This window comes from Terrapene carolina, unplaced genomic scaffold, assembly GCF_002925995.2.
Source record: "Terrapene carolina triunguis isolate 2854851 unplaced genomic scaffold, T_m_triunguis-2.0 Scaffold96, whole genome shotgun sequence".
Classification (NCBI taxonomy): domain Eukaryota; kingdom Metazoa; phylum Chordata; order Testudines; family Emydidae; genus Terrapene; species Terrapene triunguis.
In genome coordinates this window covers 21,857,068-21,876,037 of record NW_020664447.1, presented here as the reverse complement: position 1 = coordinate 21,876,037, position 18,970 = coordinate 21,857,068, and the positions used below count along the sequence as shown (strand labels likewise).

Here is an 18,970-nt window from a genome sequence, read left to right as displayed (position 1 = left end):
CTGTCTGGCGTTGCAAGCTTCCACAAGGCTATCGCCACTCGCTTCTCAACTGTGAGGGCTGCTCTCATCTTGGTATTCTGGCGCTTCAGGGCAGGGGAAAGCAAGTCACAAAGTTCCAAGAAAGTGCCCTTACGCATGTGAAAGTTTCGCAGCCACTGGGAATCGTCCCACACCTGCAACACTATGCGGTCCCACCAGTCTGTGCTTGTTTCCCGGGCCCAGAATCGGCGTTCCACGGATAGAACCTGCCCCATTAACATGATCTCCAAAGCACCGGGGCCTGTGGTTTGAGAGAATTCTGTGTCCATGTCCTCATCACTCTTGTCGCTGAGCTGCCGTCGCCGCCTCCTCCTCTCCTCGTTTTTCTGGTCCTGGTTCAGCATAAACTGCACGAGAACGCGCGAGGTGTTTACAATGTTCATGACTGCTGTCTTGAGCTGAGCGGGCTCCATGCTTGCCGTGGTATGGAGTCTGCAGTGTTCACCCAGGAAAAAAGGCGTGAAATGGTTGTCTGCCGTTGCTTTCATGGAGGGAGGGGTGAGGCTGTACCCAGAACCACCTGCGACAATGTTTTTTGCCCCATCAGGCACTGGGATCTCAACCCAGAATTCCAATGGGCGGGAACTATGGGATAACTACCCACAGTGCAACGCTCCGGAAATCGACGCTAGCCCCGGTACATGGACGCACACCGCCGAATTAATGTGCTTAGTGTGGCCGCATACATTCAACTTTATACAATCTGTTTCCAAAATTCGAATTCTGTAAATTCGGATTAATCCCGTAGTGTAGACATACCCCTAGTCTCACATGCATGAGGTGCATGCAACCCTATATTGGGATGCACACTGGCACATACAAAAAAGCACTTAAGACAGAAAGGGACAAAACTTATACTGGACCAAATTCTATGGTTCTAAATTAAGCAAGACTTCCGTTGAACTCAATGGGAGTTTTGCACAATTAAAGACTGCCAAATTTGGCCCTGACCGAGTGAACTATAGTGATATATTAGGCAACTATCTCCAAATCTTAACTGAATTTGAAAGAGATAATAATCCTGCCCTCTCATTCAAAATAGGCCTGCATTTTATGAAAGATACTCCAGTTTTAATGTCAATGTCAATGTAACTACTTTACATATTTAAAAGACTATCCCCTTACCAAATAACATAAAAATGGATAATGAGTAATGAGCAAGGTCTAAATTTCTGTTTCAACATTTAAACAGGTTACAGGAACTTTTTAAAAGTGAAAAATTTTTAAAAATGATCCAAATTCAAATGACAGCTGGAAAATATCTTATCCATTTTGACTCATATACTAGTGATATTGATCACACAAAAGATAAAAATACAAACGTATTAAATACTAAACCTATTTACTAGCCATTCTGAAGTTATACAGATTGTTTCTTTAAATGAGAATAAGCATAATTATTTCTCAAAGTAACATCATTTTCAGTCAAAAAATTTCAAATCTATACTGAACAATCAGGGTAAAAAGTTTTCAGTGCCAATCTGTATTTTATGCTTCTCTGTACCCTTTCTTCACTACATGTACAAATCCTTGGACTTCCTTATCATCTGCTGAAACCACCTACACGCATGTTCTCACTCACCAGCATGGCATCACGGATAAAAAAGATGGGAGTGTTGTTGCCTACAAGATCCCAGATACCCTCTTCTGTGTAGAATTTCATTGCAAAGCCTCGAGGGTCGCGAACTGTGTCAGCTGAACCAGACTCTCCAGCTAGAAGAAATGCATATATGTAAAAGTGTCAAGATGGGGGGGGGGCGTTCTTTTTAAACCTTATCCACACTGGAGAATTTTAGTATATTTGCCCCGCTATTTCAGGCACCTGAATGCTTGTAACACATTTGGGCCTAAATTGTAGACATAAAGTGAGCAATGCATCTGCAGATCCATGAACAACTCTTGTGCAACTGAGTAAGTTATACCAACCTGACCTATTAGAAGTTTTTACACCAGAATTCCTAATTAACCCACTTTACTTCTGAAAAAGTATATCTACACAGCAATTTAATACGCTTTAACTCATACGCCTTACCTTCACACCACTAGTTAAATCGTCATAAATTTCCTGAGTGTCCACAGATAAACAAGCCCTATGATTGCTATACAGACAGGAGAAAACCCATGTAAGCAGCGCTGAAAAAGCTCAGCAGCCTACTTTAGTACATGCTCTGTTCTGTCAGAAACTCCAATTGCCTCTCCAGATCCTAAGCACAAATAAATGTTGCTCGGCTGCCAGAGCTTTGAACCACACAAGGAAATCCCCAGGGTTACTAAGATCTATAAACTCTTTGCATTGTTCCAGAAGACTCAAGAATCCTCATGATTTCACCATCTTCAAGATTTTAGAACTATCACAAAAGATCCAAAAAGTTGTAAGTAACTATAAAAGTATTGCAAAATATGAATAGTTATGGTAATTTTAGAACCTCCTACTTTCTAATGACATAAAAAAAATCACATTTTCACATATAATGTGCAAGATATTGGCCTTTGAAGTCATTTGTAAAAAGCTGTAACTTATCCCTCTTAGGATTTGGGAAAGGATAATTTTATTTTATTTTACAGGAAGCTTTTTTTTTTTTTTTTTTTAAATGGTCCTCATTCCAATAATATTTACATTAATGAATTTATCCTCACAACATTGCTGCCAGGTAAGAATGAAAAATAACGATAATTATTCTAATGGAGGACCAAGACAGAAGGGCATTAATCATGGCCTGCCCACATTCATAAAGAAAGCCTATGGCAGAGCAAGGAATAGAACCAAAGCCTCCTGAAAATACCATACTTCCTCTTACACTTGGGAGGAAAAACGTCTACGGTAGACTGATGTTACACGAAATGGCAGCTGCTTAACACTACTCAAGATTTTAGAATAAATCTAGGGGAGAGGAGTAAGTTGGCAGAGGGCAGGTGAAGTGGTCAAAAGTACATGAAATTTTACACAGTTCCACAATGTATTACACTAGCAATTCTATACATGTGTTATAAAAGAGGCCACACATACTAATGACACCACCTTACCGACAGTGGAGAATCGAATGGCTATTGGTGTTCTTTTTCCAATGTGCTCAAATACCTTCGCCTTACAATATTTGCTGATATCATGAGTCACTTCAAAATAGCCAAATGCTCCTGAAAAAAACAAAACAAAATTACTTTTATACATGATTGGATGAAAAACTGTGAACAACAAAGAGGCCAGATGACTTTGGCTAATATCGGGGGCACAACCAAAGTACTAGATGTTGGAGAAGGGCAACTGTGGAGAAATAATGATGGCAGTTGGAGAAAACTCATAACATTCTCTTCCACCTCAAGCCACCACTCTGTAGACTTCTTTACTCTACCCCTCTCTGCCTCTAGATACTCTTTCTTTTGTAGCTTTCCCCTCTTTCAATATTATGAAATGAACTTGTTGTTCGCTGTATCTGTGTTTCCTGGGCTCTGACACTACATCTTCCAATTAGATTGCTCAATATTCTCTTATGCAGGAAACTGAGGTTCCTGATCCTAGGATGCAAGCAGAGATATGGAGCACGCCAAACTTCACAAATCTTAATATACAGCATTTCAGTAGAGAACATCAGTGCCCAGTACAAATACACCTAGGCTGGCATGCTGCTGTGAACAACAGAGGTTTCTGTGGGCCATCCATCCCAGAACCACAGAGCATCACATGGCTATCAAGACTTCCTTAGCATAAAATAAATCATAGCCTAGAAGGCTAAGTTTGACTTAGTATTCAATGTGAGTGGTATTTTAAAGGTATTTCCCCATTTATGTATATACAGTACACTGGATATGTTTTTATAGTTGCAGGTTGTACACGATCTCAGATAATAAAGACAGGTAACTAAGGTATTTGTTTAGTGTTCCGCAGCCTTGATAACTTGAGACACCTCAGAAGAGTCTGATAGGAAATGGAGGAGAAAAAGCTGATGGAAGTTGTTGCTAAGTTATCAGCAGATAAGTAAGAGTACCTACCTATGAGGACATCCGTTCCACCAAAGAACTCATGTAAAGGCAAAAACATGAAATCATCTCATTTAGGAAGTGGGAGATCCCACACAGTAAGTTTTATTTTCCCCTCTCTAAAATTCTTAACTGTAATTTGACTGGTAAAATCCTCTACTCAAGAGCAAAATTCCTGACATGGGAAAGGCAAAGTCTTATTTTATGAAGAAGCACAGCCTGTAGCTTTCTACAGTTTCTGTAATACCACTTAACTAAACAAATGTGGTAACTTCATATTACCTATGAAGCAATGATAAAGGGTAACAGTTAGCATGAAGGGAAAAAAATCTGCAGAGGGAATTTTCTGTCAAACTTTTAATTATACACTCATAATTGACCTGGCTTCATGGGAATTTGGGTCTATGCGAGTTTTTTTCTTTAGGGTCGATGACTTTTCTCCTCCTTTTCTGCTGCTGTATAATTTCTCTCATATTCTAATAGTGCAAATACTGTGGCTTTTACCACAAAATTAGGGATTATAAATTAGAGGGAGCTAATTACTAATGCCCACCAGCTAATAATTTGCAGTTGTAGGTGGTAGGATCATAGCTGCTAGCTATGCTATAAGGATTCAGACAGCCATGTGAGGAAAGTGTATACATACTTATGACTATATTTGTGCTGAATGAACAGATAACCACAGTGAATCAGAACCTCAAAAGGTATTGAAATCAATGGAAGTTAGGAGTCTAAATACCTATGAAGATCTAGGTCAATATGCTTATTGTCATTAACATACAGAGTGTTGGCAGTGTTATTAACAAACTCTTACCTATTGGTTTGAGGGAGAAGGGATGTGGGGAAGAGGGGCATCATTTCTGATTTCCAATTAGCAAAACAAGTTAACAAGAGTTAATTTTATGAGAGTTAACTTGGGGGTGAATAAACCTCAGCTTGAGACACAAGCATCACTCCTGGACAGGTGTTGTTGGGGGAAAGAGATCTTAGACATATGTGAGTACTCCTTTATATGTTTTCATTTGCATGCACTGAAAGTTGAGTTTTACTTAATGAAACTTTCTATGTAGTTCACTAAAACTAGCTACTTATTTTTATGAACCTTGAAAATCCACTAATCCTTCATGTTAATGCCATAAACCCATATGAGACTAACAAAAACAGCATGTTACATCATGTAAATTGAAAACATAATCCAAATTCTCAAATTGACACTAGAAATAAGTAATCAATGTTATTCTGACCATGAAACCTTGATCAAAAACAAGCTATGGAAGAGTCTAACTACAGTTTTTGCTAGTCTCTCCCCTTTTATATGAAGCAACTTGATTACTCATTTTAAATATAAAAGTCTTATTAAAGCACAGATGATAGAGAGAGAAATAGTTCCTCTAAAAAGGAGTACAGAAGTGAATAAGAACATTTTTACTGTTGCTAGTAAAAGTTTATTCAGATATGAAGTTACCCTTTAGGACAACCTATTTAAAAAAAACAAAAAAAACTAAAACACCCCCCCACAAATCTGTAATTGAACTGGCATTTATCTGCTTAGTAAACTATACAAGTACTGACATCTAATCATTCCCTAGGTAAACACTAGATCTGGTAATTAAGGCTTTATTCCAGAACAGAATTTTGAGCAATTGTAAAACAAATGCCTCTACTCCTCTTACTTTAAATAAAGAAGTATAGACACCGAATTGGTGTCAGATTCTTAAGTCCTCTGAAAAGAGAAAATACAACACCGAAGTGTTTTGCAGGTCCCTGCAGGGCTTTTCTTACGAGGTAAGCTACTTTGTCTCCCCAGTTATTTCTCTCTCTGTCAAATGTGGGGGGAGATGGGGACAACACTTTTCTTTGTTTTCTCTGGGTGGAGTTCACAAGCACACACTCCTGATAACAGGATTTGGCCTAATATTAATTTCATACATCATGCCTTTTTTGCCTCATTACACAATCTTGATTGCAATATTAATTCACTGGCATTCTCTAGCAGACTTTTATGCAGCTAAGGAACACATGCCTTTTAAACCCACCTGCTCCTTTGGCATGCACAACTCTCTCAGGAATCCTCTCTCTGTCAAAATGAGCCATCTCATCAGTGAAAACAACATCCTGAACAAGAAGAGGGCCCCGTGGCCCTATTGTCATGACGTTAAGTTTATCGCCTACTGGGATCCCAGCTCCAGTGGTCAAGGCATCTGGTTTCTAAATGCAAAAATGATTTTTAAGAAATCAAGTTACTACAATGGAAAAACTAAAATAAACTTCCATACCTTTTTAAGTGGTTAATCAAATAGAACTCAGTGAAAATAACTCTAATCATATAGACTTGTGGAATAGTAGGACTCCTGAAGCTACAGGAAAAACTGCTTCCTGCATCAAGGCTGATTATTTCATCATAACCGTTACTGTGGGAGTATGAATAATTTTAAATGTAAAAAACAAAACCCTGAGTTAACATTAAAGTTACACTGATAGTTGTGTAAAGCTGGAAAAATACTACAAGGCATACTACTTATTGAATATAGCTTTTGTACTTCAATAACTAAAAGAACAAGCATTTAGAAGCAGATAAGACATGCTAACTTTCAAGAGTTTAATGTCACTGGACTTAGGATACGTCTTCACTACCCGCCGTATCGGCGGGTAGCAATAGATTTATCCAGGATCAATATATCGCGTCTCGTTAAGTCGCGATATATCAATTCCCGAACACGCTCACCGTCGACTCCGGAACTCCACCAGAGCGTGCGGCGGTAGCGCAGTCGACGGGGGAGCCGCGGCCATCGATCACGCGCTGTCTGGACCCCAAGTAATTCGATCCAAGATACTTCGACTTCAGCTACGCTATTTGCGTAGCTGAAGTTGCGTATCTTGGATCGATCCCCCCCCCCAGTGTAGACCAGCCCTTAGAAATAACTAGTGTAACTTTTTTAAACATCACTTTTTTTACATTGGAACTTGCAAAATAAGCAAGTGGTTTGGTTTTCAAACTTACATTTAAGAATTTAATCACTAAAATACTTGTAACACTAGGAGTAATGGTAAACGTTCTGCACCCTTCTTGCTCTCCTAATATGCTTTGTTTTGAAGAATGTTAATAATCTTAATAGATTTTTCCAAGTCTTCAAAATCCAGGAACTCAGCAAGCAACTCTGAAGTAAAATTTCAGCAAAGCTCTCATGCCTCACTCTAGAAGCCAAAAATACATTTGTACTATATTGGAATGATAACCCTCCTAATAGTTAAGTCTACTCTTCCCCTCTTCTAGCCTCAATACTGAACAAGTAGTTCAGAACGCACTTCTGAAAGTCAGGCACTGAAATGCCATCAGCATTGACAATGTAAGCAGTGTCTGACAGTGTCCAACAGCCTCTCTGTGCCCTCAAAGTGATATGGCTGGTCCACTGGAGTGGACAGTCAATTAAGTTAAACACCCATTGCTAGGAAGTGTGATCATGACTGCTGTAGCAAAAGCAATCAAGCTTATTTTACTAGTTTAGGCAGCCTGAGAGAAGTGGAAGTGTCTAAAGATTCGGCTTCTGCACTACAATGATTATGTAGGAAGCCAGGCAGAAGAGAGACAGCAATATCAGAACCATCTTGAAATCCTTAATTGACTCTCCCTGTACACAACACCAGCCAATTGACTCTCCCTGTACACAACACCACCAACCACAAATCCACTACTTTGAGGACATGCGCTTTTTGTATAACTGCATATGAATGTTTTTCCTCACTCTGCAGATCACTCTAAACTGTATTAATGCTTACAGCATCTGCTGCAACTTTTTAAACTGAGTGACTTTTCTACTCTCACAGCTTCATTGACTTCAATGAGTTATTTAATCCTTCCTCATCCCACAAATACAGTCATTTCATGTATGAAAGAGTCGGGCAGTCTGAATATTTTCTTGACAGAATTTTGGGGCATATTTTAGAGCGACACACTCATAAATTAACTCTACATGGATTAACCTTAAGAAGTTATGTTTGATACACTACATGCTGTTTGAAGGGCCTTTATTACTTATTTAAAGGCATTTGTTTGCTGCTGTAAGAGATTGTGCTTCTCGTCTGATAAAATGGCATTTAGCTTTAGAATCGTTAAGTTCTGAAAGTTGGCCCCACATGACTAAGATTTTAAACGCCTAGTTTATCTTGAAAAACAGACTACTTGTGCATGCACAGAAACAAGTTTTTCATTATTCATTCCATAGATCAGAGGGTGGGGTTTGTTCTTTAATTTTAAGTGGGACGTGTTCTGTACAACAGGAGCATTTATCCATGCTTCCCTGAACGGGTCATTACTTTTAGTAGCAAGGTCCACAGATCTTTGATGTCTTCAGCCTACTTGCAGCTGAAGAGGTACAATCAGACTTGTCAGTTACTGGAATAATGTAAATAATCCAAACTCTGAAGAGCATCCAAGTGTTCAGAGTCTGTGGGGTGAGAGGCTAAATATATTTATCTAAAAACTCCAAGTAAAAGAGTATCTATCCAAAATTCTGAATTCCCTTGACATACATTTTAAAGACACAATACTTTGACTTTACAAAACAAATTAACCAAGGCAATAGTAGTCTTCTACCATGACCAGCATCACAGAATGTATTTAGGTCAATTCGCTTGTGTATTAGCATAGATCAAAGTGAGGGATAAATGTGTAAGTTGTGTTCAGATGTTTAAACTTCATGAAAACTAGTGGAATGTTACTTGTATTATTCTCACTTATCTATTCCTGTTATAATGTAACAGAAAACATTTACACTGAGAATTGTAACTATCCATCAAACAGGAATGAAACCTTGGGGAATGCAAATGAAGAGTAGTAGTATCTTAAAAGCAAGTGATCATTGTGTATAATGATTGGAGGTCAAAAATTCAAAATGCATTCCTCTATCATCAAAGGAAAAGCTTGTGCGGGTAAAGACACAGTCAGCTTGCTTTTTGTGTAAAGGGGCTAGAAATATGGATTCCAGAAATGATCCATCATCTCTGACAGTTTGGACTCCTACAGGGAAGCCTAGCAGATGCAAAGCGGAGATCCCCAAAGACCATCTGGATACCCTGAAAAGACTTCTTTGGAAAACTGACAGATTATTATATCACTGCCATCATTTGATTTACAAACTATGACCCACTTATTAATATATTTTATCTGCTTTAACCTCTAACATTTCTTTTTCTTAGCTAATACACCTATAGTTAGTATACTATAGAACTGACTGCCAGTCTTGTCTTTGGTGAAAGGTCTGGAGTACCAATTGATCTGAGGTAAGTGGCTAGTCCCTTGAGACTGGGGGCAACTGGATATGGATTGATTGGGGGGGGGGGCAGTTCTCTCTAAATCAAGTTTATCTGGGTGGCAAGATAGGCTGGAGAGCCTAAGGGACTGTGTGTGACTCCATAGTAAGACTGGTATAGTGATGAAAGAGTTCACATTTGTTACTTACTGGCTTGGTGAAATCCAATTATAGAATATACCACCAGTCTGAGGTGTCTGCCCTGTTTTCTGACAGTCTGATCTGAGACTGGCACTCACAGTTGTGATGCACTCCAGACAGCATGACAAATGCCTCGTCATCCAAACCCTACCACATTTTATCTAATTACCAGGCAGACAACATGTACAAGTAAAACCCACAGTATCTCGCTGGGTGGGTGTGACCCCATCCCTGAAGAGTCCATCAGCTCTGAATTTAATTATCTATAGTAGCAGCTGTGAAAATTCTGCAACATTAAACTTTCATATATTTTGAACAATCAGAATATATTCTCATTCCTTCAAAACAACCACATGGCAGAGGGTATTAGTTTGTATTGCAATAAACCTACAGGCCCCATTTAGGATTAGAGCCCATTTTGCCACACAGTGTACAAAACACATAGCAAGATAAGGTTCTCTGCCCCAAAGAGCTTACAATCTAAACAAACAGGCAAAAGAGTGAGAAAGGAATATAACATACCAACCAGCATTTTGAGCATGTTGCTTATGTGTTAATTCCACAGGGATTTTTTTATTGTAGGCCATTTATGGATTATGGGGGCCAGGATTATGTGAGGCGGGGATGAGATAATAGAAGCAAGTAAGTGAGGAAAAATACTCAGGGAGAGTAGGCTGGAAGCAGAGGGCTTGCAAGAAGGTTAGAATAAATAGATAACTCAGAAAAGTGCGACACGAAGGGATGTTAAACTAGAGTTCCAAAAGCTCTTTGGGCTTCTTCCACTTTAGGTGTTCCTGATTCTCATCTCTCCTGAGCACACACATTTGGGAGTGAGCGCCACGGGAAAACTGGTGCTCCTTGATCAAATCCATGTAAATGGAAGGAAATGGGGAGTCCTTACTTGTGCCTCATCATTTGCTACTCCAGCTGCTTCTAAGATAGTCATCCTTGGCTCCCAAGCAAGATAGCATGGAAGTTTCTATGGCAGCTCTTGGACACATACCTGTGTGGTCTGCTACTTCACTTGCTATTTAACATGAGAATATTCTCTTTGCTGGATTGAAGGCCTCCGTCAGAAAAGATGAGTGGACACAGCCATGTTTGTTCTTGTAGAACACTGCTATCATGTTGTCTGTGAGCACTAAAAATCCTAAGCATATTCAACTATTTAAAAATGCTCAAGCAAAAATAGACAAGAAGTCAGAACCTGGGCACTCTAAGGCTCCTCTCCTCAAACCTGACTGGAAAGGGAAACGAGGCTCAGTTTATGTAACCTCAGCTACCTCATGCACATTGCTGGGAAGAGAGGCTTGTGCAGCACCCAAAAAGCAGAGGTTTTTTTCTAGAAAAATCCAAAGATAAATGCCACATCTCAAAACAGGCAACACAGTGACAATTTCAAAGAACCACCTGTAAATAGAGAGCATCACTACTAAAAAGAGTAAGTTCAATTCTTACTGTTACTGAGGAAACTTGAAAACATCTGAAGAAGTGGCCTTTTACCCATGAAAGCTTATCTGTTAGCCTTTAAGGTGCCACCAGACTCCTCGTGGTTTTTGTGGATACAGACTAACATGGCTACTCCCTGATACTTGAGGAAACTTGCATCATTGGGCATGAGAATCCAGAGTTATCCTGCCATTTTATGCAACAAAAGTTACATTTTAAAGTTCATAAAGTTTATACTGTGTAGTACCAGACCCCAAGGCTTTTACAAAAAGCAAATCATAAGACTTGAGAAGAACAATCAGCATTCTGAATGAGGCAGAGCACACTGGAAAGAGTTGCATGTGACTTTTCATATTAACTCTCAAGTGCATTAGTAAGGAAACAAAGGGTGCTATTGGATAGGATAATCACTTCTAAAACAAATCTAACTTCTTTACAATTATTATTATTCTACAGAGTCGAGGATTAATGTTGTTTTCAAACTTCTATTCCCACTCACTTAAAAAAATACTTTCAATGACAACCAAATGGCGCTCAAACCCGCAACCATCCCATGAGTTTCTGAAATCTATGGGAAATTTGAAGGTTTTAGCTTTGTTTTTGTTTTTTTATTTTTTATTAAAGTGAGAGGAATATTAGCTTGAATCCAATCCTTAATCTGCAAGTTTAGTTTAATAGAACATTAATCTTTTCACAGTATAAGGACTTTAGCCTTTAGATTAGATTATGATTGCTGTGTGGTTGTGGTTAATAGCAAACTTAAGGTACATATTTTGAGTGTAACTAGTTGCTGTCTACAAGCTTACTTTAAAATTCTACACTCTGAGAGCATCTTTAGTTTCTATTCCAAGGTCCCATTTTTACTAAATGGCATAGGGCACCTTGTGGTAGCCCACTCTTTCATCAGTATGAATTTTTCCCTAAATGTAAATATTGCTTTTATCAGAGACGTCCACCTGCTCAACAGTGAATATTAAAGTACACAAATACACATTTTTGTGAAGTGTACTAGTGATACCAACCAGTGTGTTCATTTGTAATGATCTCCTTTGGTTTTTATGAAATATCTTTTTATAACATTGGATCAACTGCATATTAACTCAACTGAGCAAAGTGGGAGCTAAGCTACTTTTCAAATTAGTACTTTGTAAAAATGAGTATTAAAATGCTTATACTCATCAGTATTGGGATATATTTGAACACTTTCTTCCAATCCCCATTCTGTAAAGACAGAACAAGGAGGAATCTGAAACCTATATTTTGATTTGGTTAAAGAGTGGGGGGTAAGTGACTAAAACCACCATAACTATTGCAGTACTCATTGACTTACATAAATGTTTTAATACTATGCATTTATAGGACTAAAAGCACTATATAATGTGTGGCCACAATCTACTTTTAAGACTGATAAATGCTAGAGCTTCCCTGTTGCATCCACCTGATGTAACATCTATTTTATTGCCTGTAGATGACTCTCAATCATACTTTCGCTTAAACTGAGATATAAACCGATACGTCTAAGGCCAGACAAAATAAAGTCTTACTATATAAAGTTAGGTCCTGATTTTTCAGAAATATAAAGTATCTGCAGCTACAGTGCACTTCAATCGGAGTTTGGGGGTATTAGCAGTTTGGAAAATCAGGTCTCTAATCCCTTTCTATCCAAGAGGGAATACAAACTACCATTGAGAGCAAGGGACTAGGAGGCTGCAATCTGGGGTTCTACTCCCAGCTCAGCCGCTCTGTACCTGTTTTGTCATCTGTAAAATGGAGATACCTCCTTACAGGTGACTTGTGAGACTGAGGGGTACGTCTACACTACAGTAGCATAGGTACAGTGCTGCACCACCCCCGGGTAGACATTTCAGTCAATGTAGTTAAGCCATCTCTCTGGCAGTACAGCTTCTTCTGCCGACCTAGCCACATTACAGCAGGTGGGGGTGCAAAACTGCCACAGGCCTAAGCAACGTGTCTCGCTCAATCTAGTTTTTAAGCGTAAACTAGACCCAGGCCCTGCTGACGCTGAAATGAAGTGATCCGCTAAAGGGCAAAGTATCATCCTCTCCCGCGCCCATGCCCAGCTCTCCATGGCTGCAGCCCAGCGAGCCCGAAGGGAGCACCCGTCCCGCAGGCACTCGCCACCGAATCAGCCAAGCCTAGCCCCTCCCTGCGCGGTCTCCGCTCTCCGACCAACCCCGTCGGTACCATCTCCCCGCCTGCTCCCCTCGCACCGCCACACAGTGGGAGCTACCATCTCACCCACCCGTCTCCTCAGCACGCAGCCACGGGCGCGCGCCCTGTGACCGTTAGCCTGCAAAGCGCACAGGCTGGGGCAGGGGACGCTCTGGGCTGCCCCGGGGCGGGGCGGGACGGGACAGCGCCAGGCGCGGAGCGAGGCCCCTCGGAAAGCGAAGACCCAGCCTCACGGGTCCCTCGTTGGCCCGCTTAAGGAGCTCCCTGAGCCGCGGGGACCCGAGGCACGGAACCCCTGGGGTACCTGTAAGCCTCGCTGATCCTGCCACTGCTTCAGCTGGTCCTCGGCGTGATTCCGCCTGCCGGCCATTTCGTAGCTAGGCGACCCCCTGCGGTGGAAGCGGTTCGTTAATAAAGGGCTAACGCCGCCCGGCTCCCCTCTCCCTGCGCTGAGCTTCGACCCCGACGCGCAGCCGGAGAGCTAGGCGCTGCTTCAGCTGCCAGGTCCGCCTTTCAGCTATGCCCGCCCCTCACTGCCTCATTGGTCAGCAGCCCTCCGACAGCCTCCATCTCGAGTTCTGATTGGGTTGAGAATACGCCAATCACCAAAAGGAGGGAGGAAGAAGTAAGGGGCAACTCGAGGAGCAGAGGGGGATGGGTACTGTGCTCTGCTGTTTAATCCCAAGAATTTTCTTGGCACAGCGCCCTCTTATATTTCATTCCTTCCCCCCCCCCGACATCTGAGGTGTGCCAAAGGTCAGAGAAGGAAAAACAATGATGGGAGGACCCTAGTTCTCAGTTTTGTTGGACTTAAGAATAGTTTCTTGCTTCTCCGTTGTTTTGTTTTATTCTTAGTCCTCAAAACCTTCCAGAGCTGAAAAATAAAGGGGAATAGAAAGGAGAAGGAGACACTGGGGACATTCTAATGTGTATATATATTTATCACATAGCAAAAAAGCTGTTAAAAGAAGAGAGACAAGATGGGTGAGGTGATCTCTTTTATTGGAGCAACTTCTTTTGATGAGAGAGACCAGCTTTGGAATTTGCACAGAGCAAGGCTAAACACTGGAGAGTTAGGAATACCATTTTTACAGTTGCCTGTGCAGTCCCTTTGTGGATCTATTCTGTGCATGTAATGAGGCAGGAGTACCTTGAAAAAACCATGATAATCTAATTAAAGACTGGCATTGCATATGCACAAGTGACAGAGTTAAAGTAACAGTAATACATTTAATGTTTATTAATTTTCCAGTGCTTGAATTTGAAATCTAAATAACATTTCTAACAGGATTGTGTTTTTGTAATTTCCTAGGGTTTTTTGGAGGGAAAAGGGTAAAACCAAATTCTATTATGTAACTGTAACTCTACTTCCTAGGATTCGTGCATCAACAGTAGTGTTTGAACTTTGAGCCCCGTAGCACAGACTTCTATTACTTGAGCTACAGGACAAACAACAGTAGCTAAAAGCATGAGATGTCGTTTTTTTGTTTGTTTGTTTTTTTAACCCTAGAGAAAATAGACCACTGGGTCCAGGAATGGTTGACAGGGACCCAGCTTGGGTCCTTTTCTCCTTCGCCTCCCTGGGAATTGAGAGAGCTCATGCTTCATGTGGTTCCTCCAAAGGTCTGGATGGGCCATGCGGGCACTGTGTTGCCACTGCATTGGCACTTTAGAATGTCTATGCTTAATTATTTTTTGGCCATGTTGCCAAAAACTACTAGAGGCATGTGAGTAAGAAAAAGCAAATGGTGACTTTATATCTCAGCAAAACCTGAACAGAATTTCAGGGGACAAAGAAAAGATGCTTCTTTAGCCTGAGGGCTTTCCTCCTACCTCGTTTCTGTGGCCTGCTATAAATAATGGAAGTGGTAGAGCAATTTGAAAAAAGTCTTAAGTCAAATATCAGCTCCCCATATAACATATCATAGCAACTACTCAGTGCTAGATGGAAAACATAATCCCAGCTATACATACAAAATGATGGGGGTCTCAATTAGCTGTTACCACTCAAGAAAGAGATCTTGGAGTCATCATGGAGAGTTCTCTGAAAACATCAGTTCAATGTGCAGTGGCAGTCAAAAAAGGTAACAATATTAAGAAACATTAGGAAAGGGGCAAATAAGACAGAAGATATCATAATGCCACCATAGAAATCCATGGCACATCCACACTTTGAATACTGTGTGCCATTCTGGTGGCCCAATCACAAAAAAGATATATTAAAATTGGAAAAGGTACAAAGAAGAATACCAAAAATGATTAGGGATATAGAACATCTGAGGAGAGATTAAAAAGACTGTGACTCTTCAGCTTGGAAAAGAGATGACTAAGGAGGGATATGATAGAAGTTTATAAAATCATGAATGGCATGGAGAAAGTGAATAGGAAATTATTTATCCCTTCACATAACGAACCAGGGTCACCCAATGAAATTCATAGGCAGCAGGTTTTCACATGAGCACAGTCAACTTGTAGAACTCTTTGTCGGGATATTGTGAAGGACAAAAGCATAAGTAGGTTAAAAAAAAAGAATTAGAGAAGTTTGTGGAGGATAGGTCCATCAATGACTGTTATCCAAGATGGTCAGGGATGCAACCCCACTCAACTAGAGTCTAGGCAATCTTTTAAACATGTCTAAAAAATATTTCTCTATTGGAGATCTGCAGGGCAGGTACTTGGAGTTTAGCTCATACCTTGACCCAACATTACACCCTGGAATGGGTGATTAGATCAGATGCCAAATTCTGGAGAACAGTTCTGAAATCCTTATTTAGCCAGCTATAGTAAGGACTTGTCAGAGCCTCCTAGCTACTGAAGTTAGACGTTTTTAAATCAAAAGGTCCAGATAACTTGCATCCAATAATTTAAAAAGAGCTAGCTGATATTGATTTTCGATTAGGGATGTAAAATATTAATCAGTTAATCAGTAAGCATTAATCTTACCATTAACACACCCTAACCGTTAACTCCCAGGCCGGCCGGAGCAGCCCAAGCCCCCCCTCCCTTTAATCAGTTAACTGGTTAATAATTTTAATATTTTAAATGGTTAACTTTTTAAATTATATTTGCATTTCTATTTTCAATAAGTCTTAGAACTCTTGGGAAGTTCCATAAGACTGGAAGAAAGCTAAAGTGCCAACATTTAAAAAGTATAAGCAGAATGACCTGGGTATAGGCCTGTCAGTCCGACATCAGTCCTGGACAAGATAATGGAGTGGCTGATACAAGACTCAATTAATGCAAAATTAAAGAAGGGTAATATAATTAATGCTAATCAACGTGGATTTATGGAAAATAGATCCTGTCATACTAACAGTGTCTTTTTTGTCAGATTACAAGTTTGATAAAAGTAATACTGTTGATGTAATGTATTTAGACTTCTGTAAGGCATTTGATTTGGCACAGCACAACATTTTGAGTAAAAAAAACCTAGAAAGATATAAAATTAACATGGCACACATTAAATGGATTAAAAACTGGCTAATTGATAAGTCTCAAAATGTAATTGTAAACCTGGAATCATCAAGCAGGTGTGTTTCTAGTGGGGTCATGCAAGAATCTGTCCTTGGCCCTACACTACTTAACATTTCTGTCAATGACTTGGAAGAAAACATAATACGAGTGTGAAAGTTTCCAGATGAAACACAAATTGGGGAAGTGGTGGTAAATAATGAAGAGACCAGGTCACTAATACAGAGCGATCTGGAGCAGTTGGTAAACTGGGTACAAGTGAATAATATATGATTTAATACAGCTAAATGTAAATGTGTACATCTAAGAACAAAAAATGTAAGCCATACTTACAGGATGGGGGAACTCTATCCTGGGAAGCAGTGAGTGAAAATGATTTGGGGTCGTAGTGGATAATCATCTAAACATGTGCTCCTAATGTGACACTGTGACGAAAAGGGCTAATGAGATCTTTGGATGAATAAACGGGGAAATCTCAAGTAGGAGTAAAGAGGGTATTTTACTCTGTATTTGGCAATGGTGTGATTGCTGCTGGAATACTGTGTCCAGTTCTGGTGTCAACATCCTTCTTGAATTATGGACAAATTGGAGAGGCTTCAGAGAATAGCCATGATAATGATTATAGAATTAGAAAACTTGCCTTACAGTGATACACTAAGGGAGCTCAATCCATTTAGCTTAACAAAGAGAAGGTTAAGGAGTGACTTGATTACAGTCTATAAGTACATATATGGGGAACAAATATTTGATGATGTGCTCTTCCATCTAGAACGGCGAACAGCGGCCAGTGGGAGCTGTGATCGGCCGAACCTGCAGATGCTGCAGGTAAACAAACCGGCCCGGCCCACCAGCGGATTTCCCTGATGGGCTGCATGCCAAAGGTTGCCGATCCCTGACGTAGACAAAGACTTGAAGGATTATTATTTACCTCACAGTAACTATGATTCTTCGAGATGTTCTGTCCATGTGGATCCCACAACCCACTTTCCATTATCACTCCTTTGGAATCCATCTTTACTGGGATTCTGAACTATTGAGGAAACTGAAAGCGAGTTGGGGTTCTTTGGTTGCAAATGAGCATGAGATCAAAAGCTGGTCAAAAGATTCTGAACTCATGCACTTCATAAATGGGATCAACACAGGCAAAAATTCTCAGAGAACCACTGTTAGTATAAGGCAGTGGTTCCCAAACTTGTTCCGCCACTTGTGCAGGCGGACCGGGCCAGTTTGTTTACCTGCCATGTCCGCAGGTTCGGCCGATTGCGGCTCCCAGTGGCCACGGTTTGCTGCTCCAGGCCAATGGGAGCTGCTGGAAGCGGCGCGGGCTGAGGGACGTACTGTGTATATTAACATTAGTCATATAACTAAAGGAACAAAGGAAATGTGGATTGTGCTTGTGTTCTTTTTTTGTCTCCTTTGCACTGAAGGTCACACTGCTTAGCAAGAAAGCTATGCGGGTATTGTTAATATAACCTTTATCATGTTGAAACAGATTTCTGTTTTATAGAAATTGCTTCTCCTTTATCTCCTCTGGACTCAGGCTGCTAATTACAGCTGGGCTACTGGGCCGTACTGTCCTATGTATATGGAAAATATAAAGGAATGAAATATTGGCTTGGGAAACACATGCAGTATGTGATGAATTTTGCAGAGATTATAGAGCAACTGCAGTGACTCCACGGTTGCATAAATTGCATATTTGTTCTTGTATGTTGGTAGGCACAAAATGAGGAGGTTGTGGCTGAAAGTCTGATCTGAAATATGACCTGTTTAAAATTAGCATCAGTTGTGAATTTGTTCATTTTTCATTTCTAATAGGGCTACCTGGGAAAAATCTGCTGCCTCCTCAGTGATTAACAGTGCACTTTAGTTTGAATTGGAGAGGTGCCAGGCCTTGGTGGCTGAGCTAATATCTTTTATTGGACCAACTCCTTGGCTATGTCATTTCTGACTTTTATGGCCTACCGATCATCCTCCAAAAATCTTGTTTTTCTGTTTTGATTTTTGGTTCCTATGACATTTTATTTGCCTGAGTAAGTCTCCTATTATAGGTTCAATAAGTAACATATCTTCACACAATTCTAATTTAATCAACTTTATTTGCCTGAGAAAACTGGGTCTCTAGCTGCATGTTTTCCTCAGGTGCAATCCAAACCATGCTCCACCTTTAATTAAGTTTATGTGAGATTAATAATGATGTATATTTAGAATTTACTCATGTTGTACTGCCTGCTTTTAAAGTACTGTATAAACTATATAATTAAAGTACTTTGTTTTTCACATTTTTATTGCTGCCTGATCAAACCAATGAAACTATTCTGTGATATTGCATGTAGTATTCAGAACAACAATAGAAATAAATTCCCTTATAGTCCATAAAAGCTGGTCTGTTT

General features: G+C 40.2%; 1 protein-coding gene across 1 annotated transcript in view; it reads right to left on the bottom strand.

Moving 5' to 3' along the window:
* The window catches only part of CAT (catalase), a 41,535-nt gene extending 27,938 nt beyond the window's left edge, over window positions 1-13,597 (bottom strand). Inside the window, exons 1-4 of the mRNA XM_026651458.2 lie at window positions 13,411-13,597; window positions 6,051-6,222; window positions 3,064-3,174; window positions 1,622-1,752 (exon numbers count right to left, since the gene is read on the bottom strand). Of these exons, the coding sequence (XP_026507243.1) occupies window positions 1,622-1,752; window positions 3,064-3,174; window positions 6,051-6,222; window positions 13,411-13,476 (480 nt within the window). The 5' untranslated portion in view covers window positions 13,477-13,597. The remainder of the gene's footprint in view (window positions 1-1,621; window positions 1,753-3,063; window positions 3,175-6,050; window positions 6,223-13,410) is intronic.
* Between the last annotated feature and the right edge of the window lie 5,373 nt (window positions 13,598-18,970).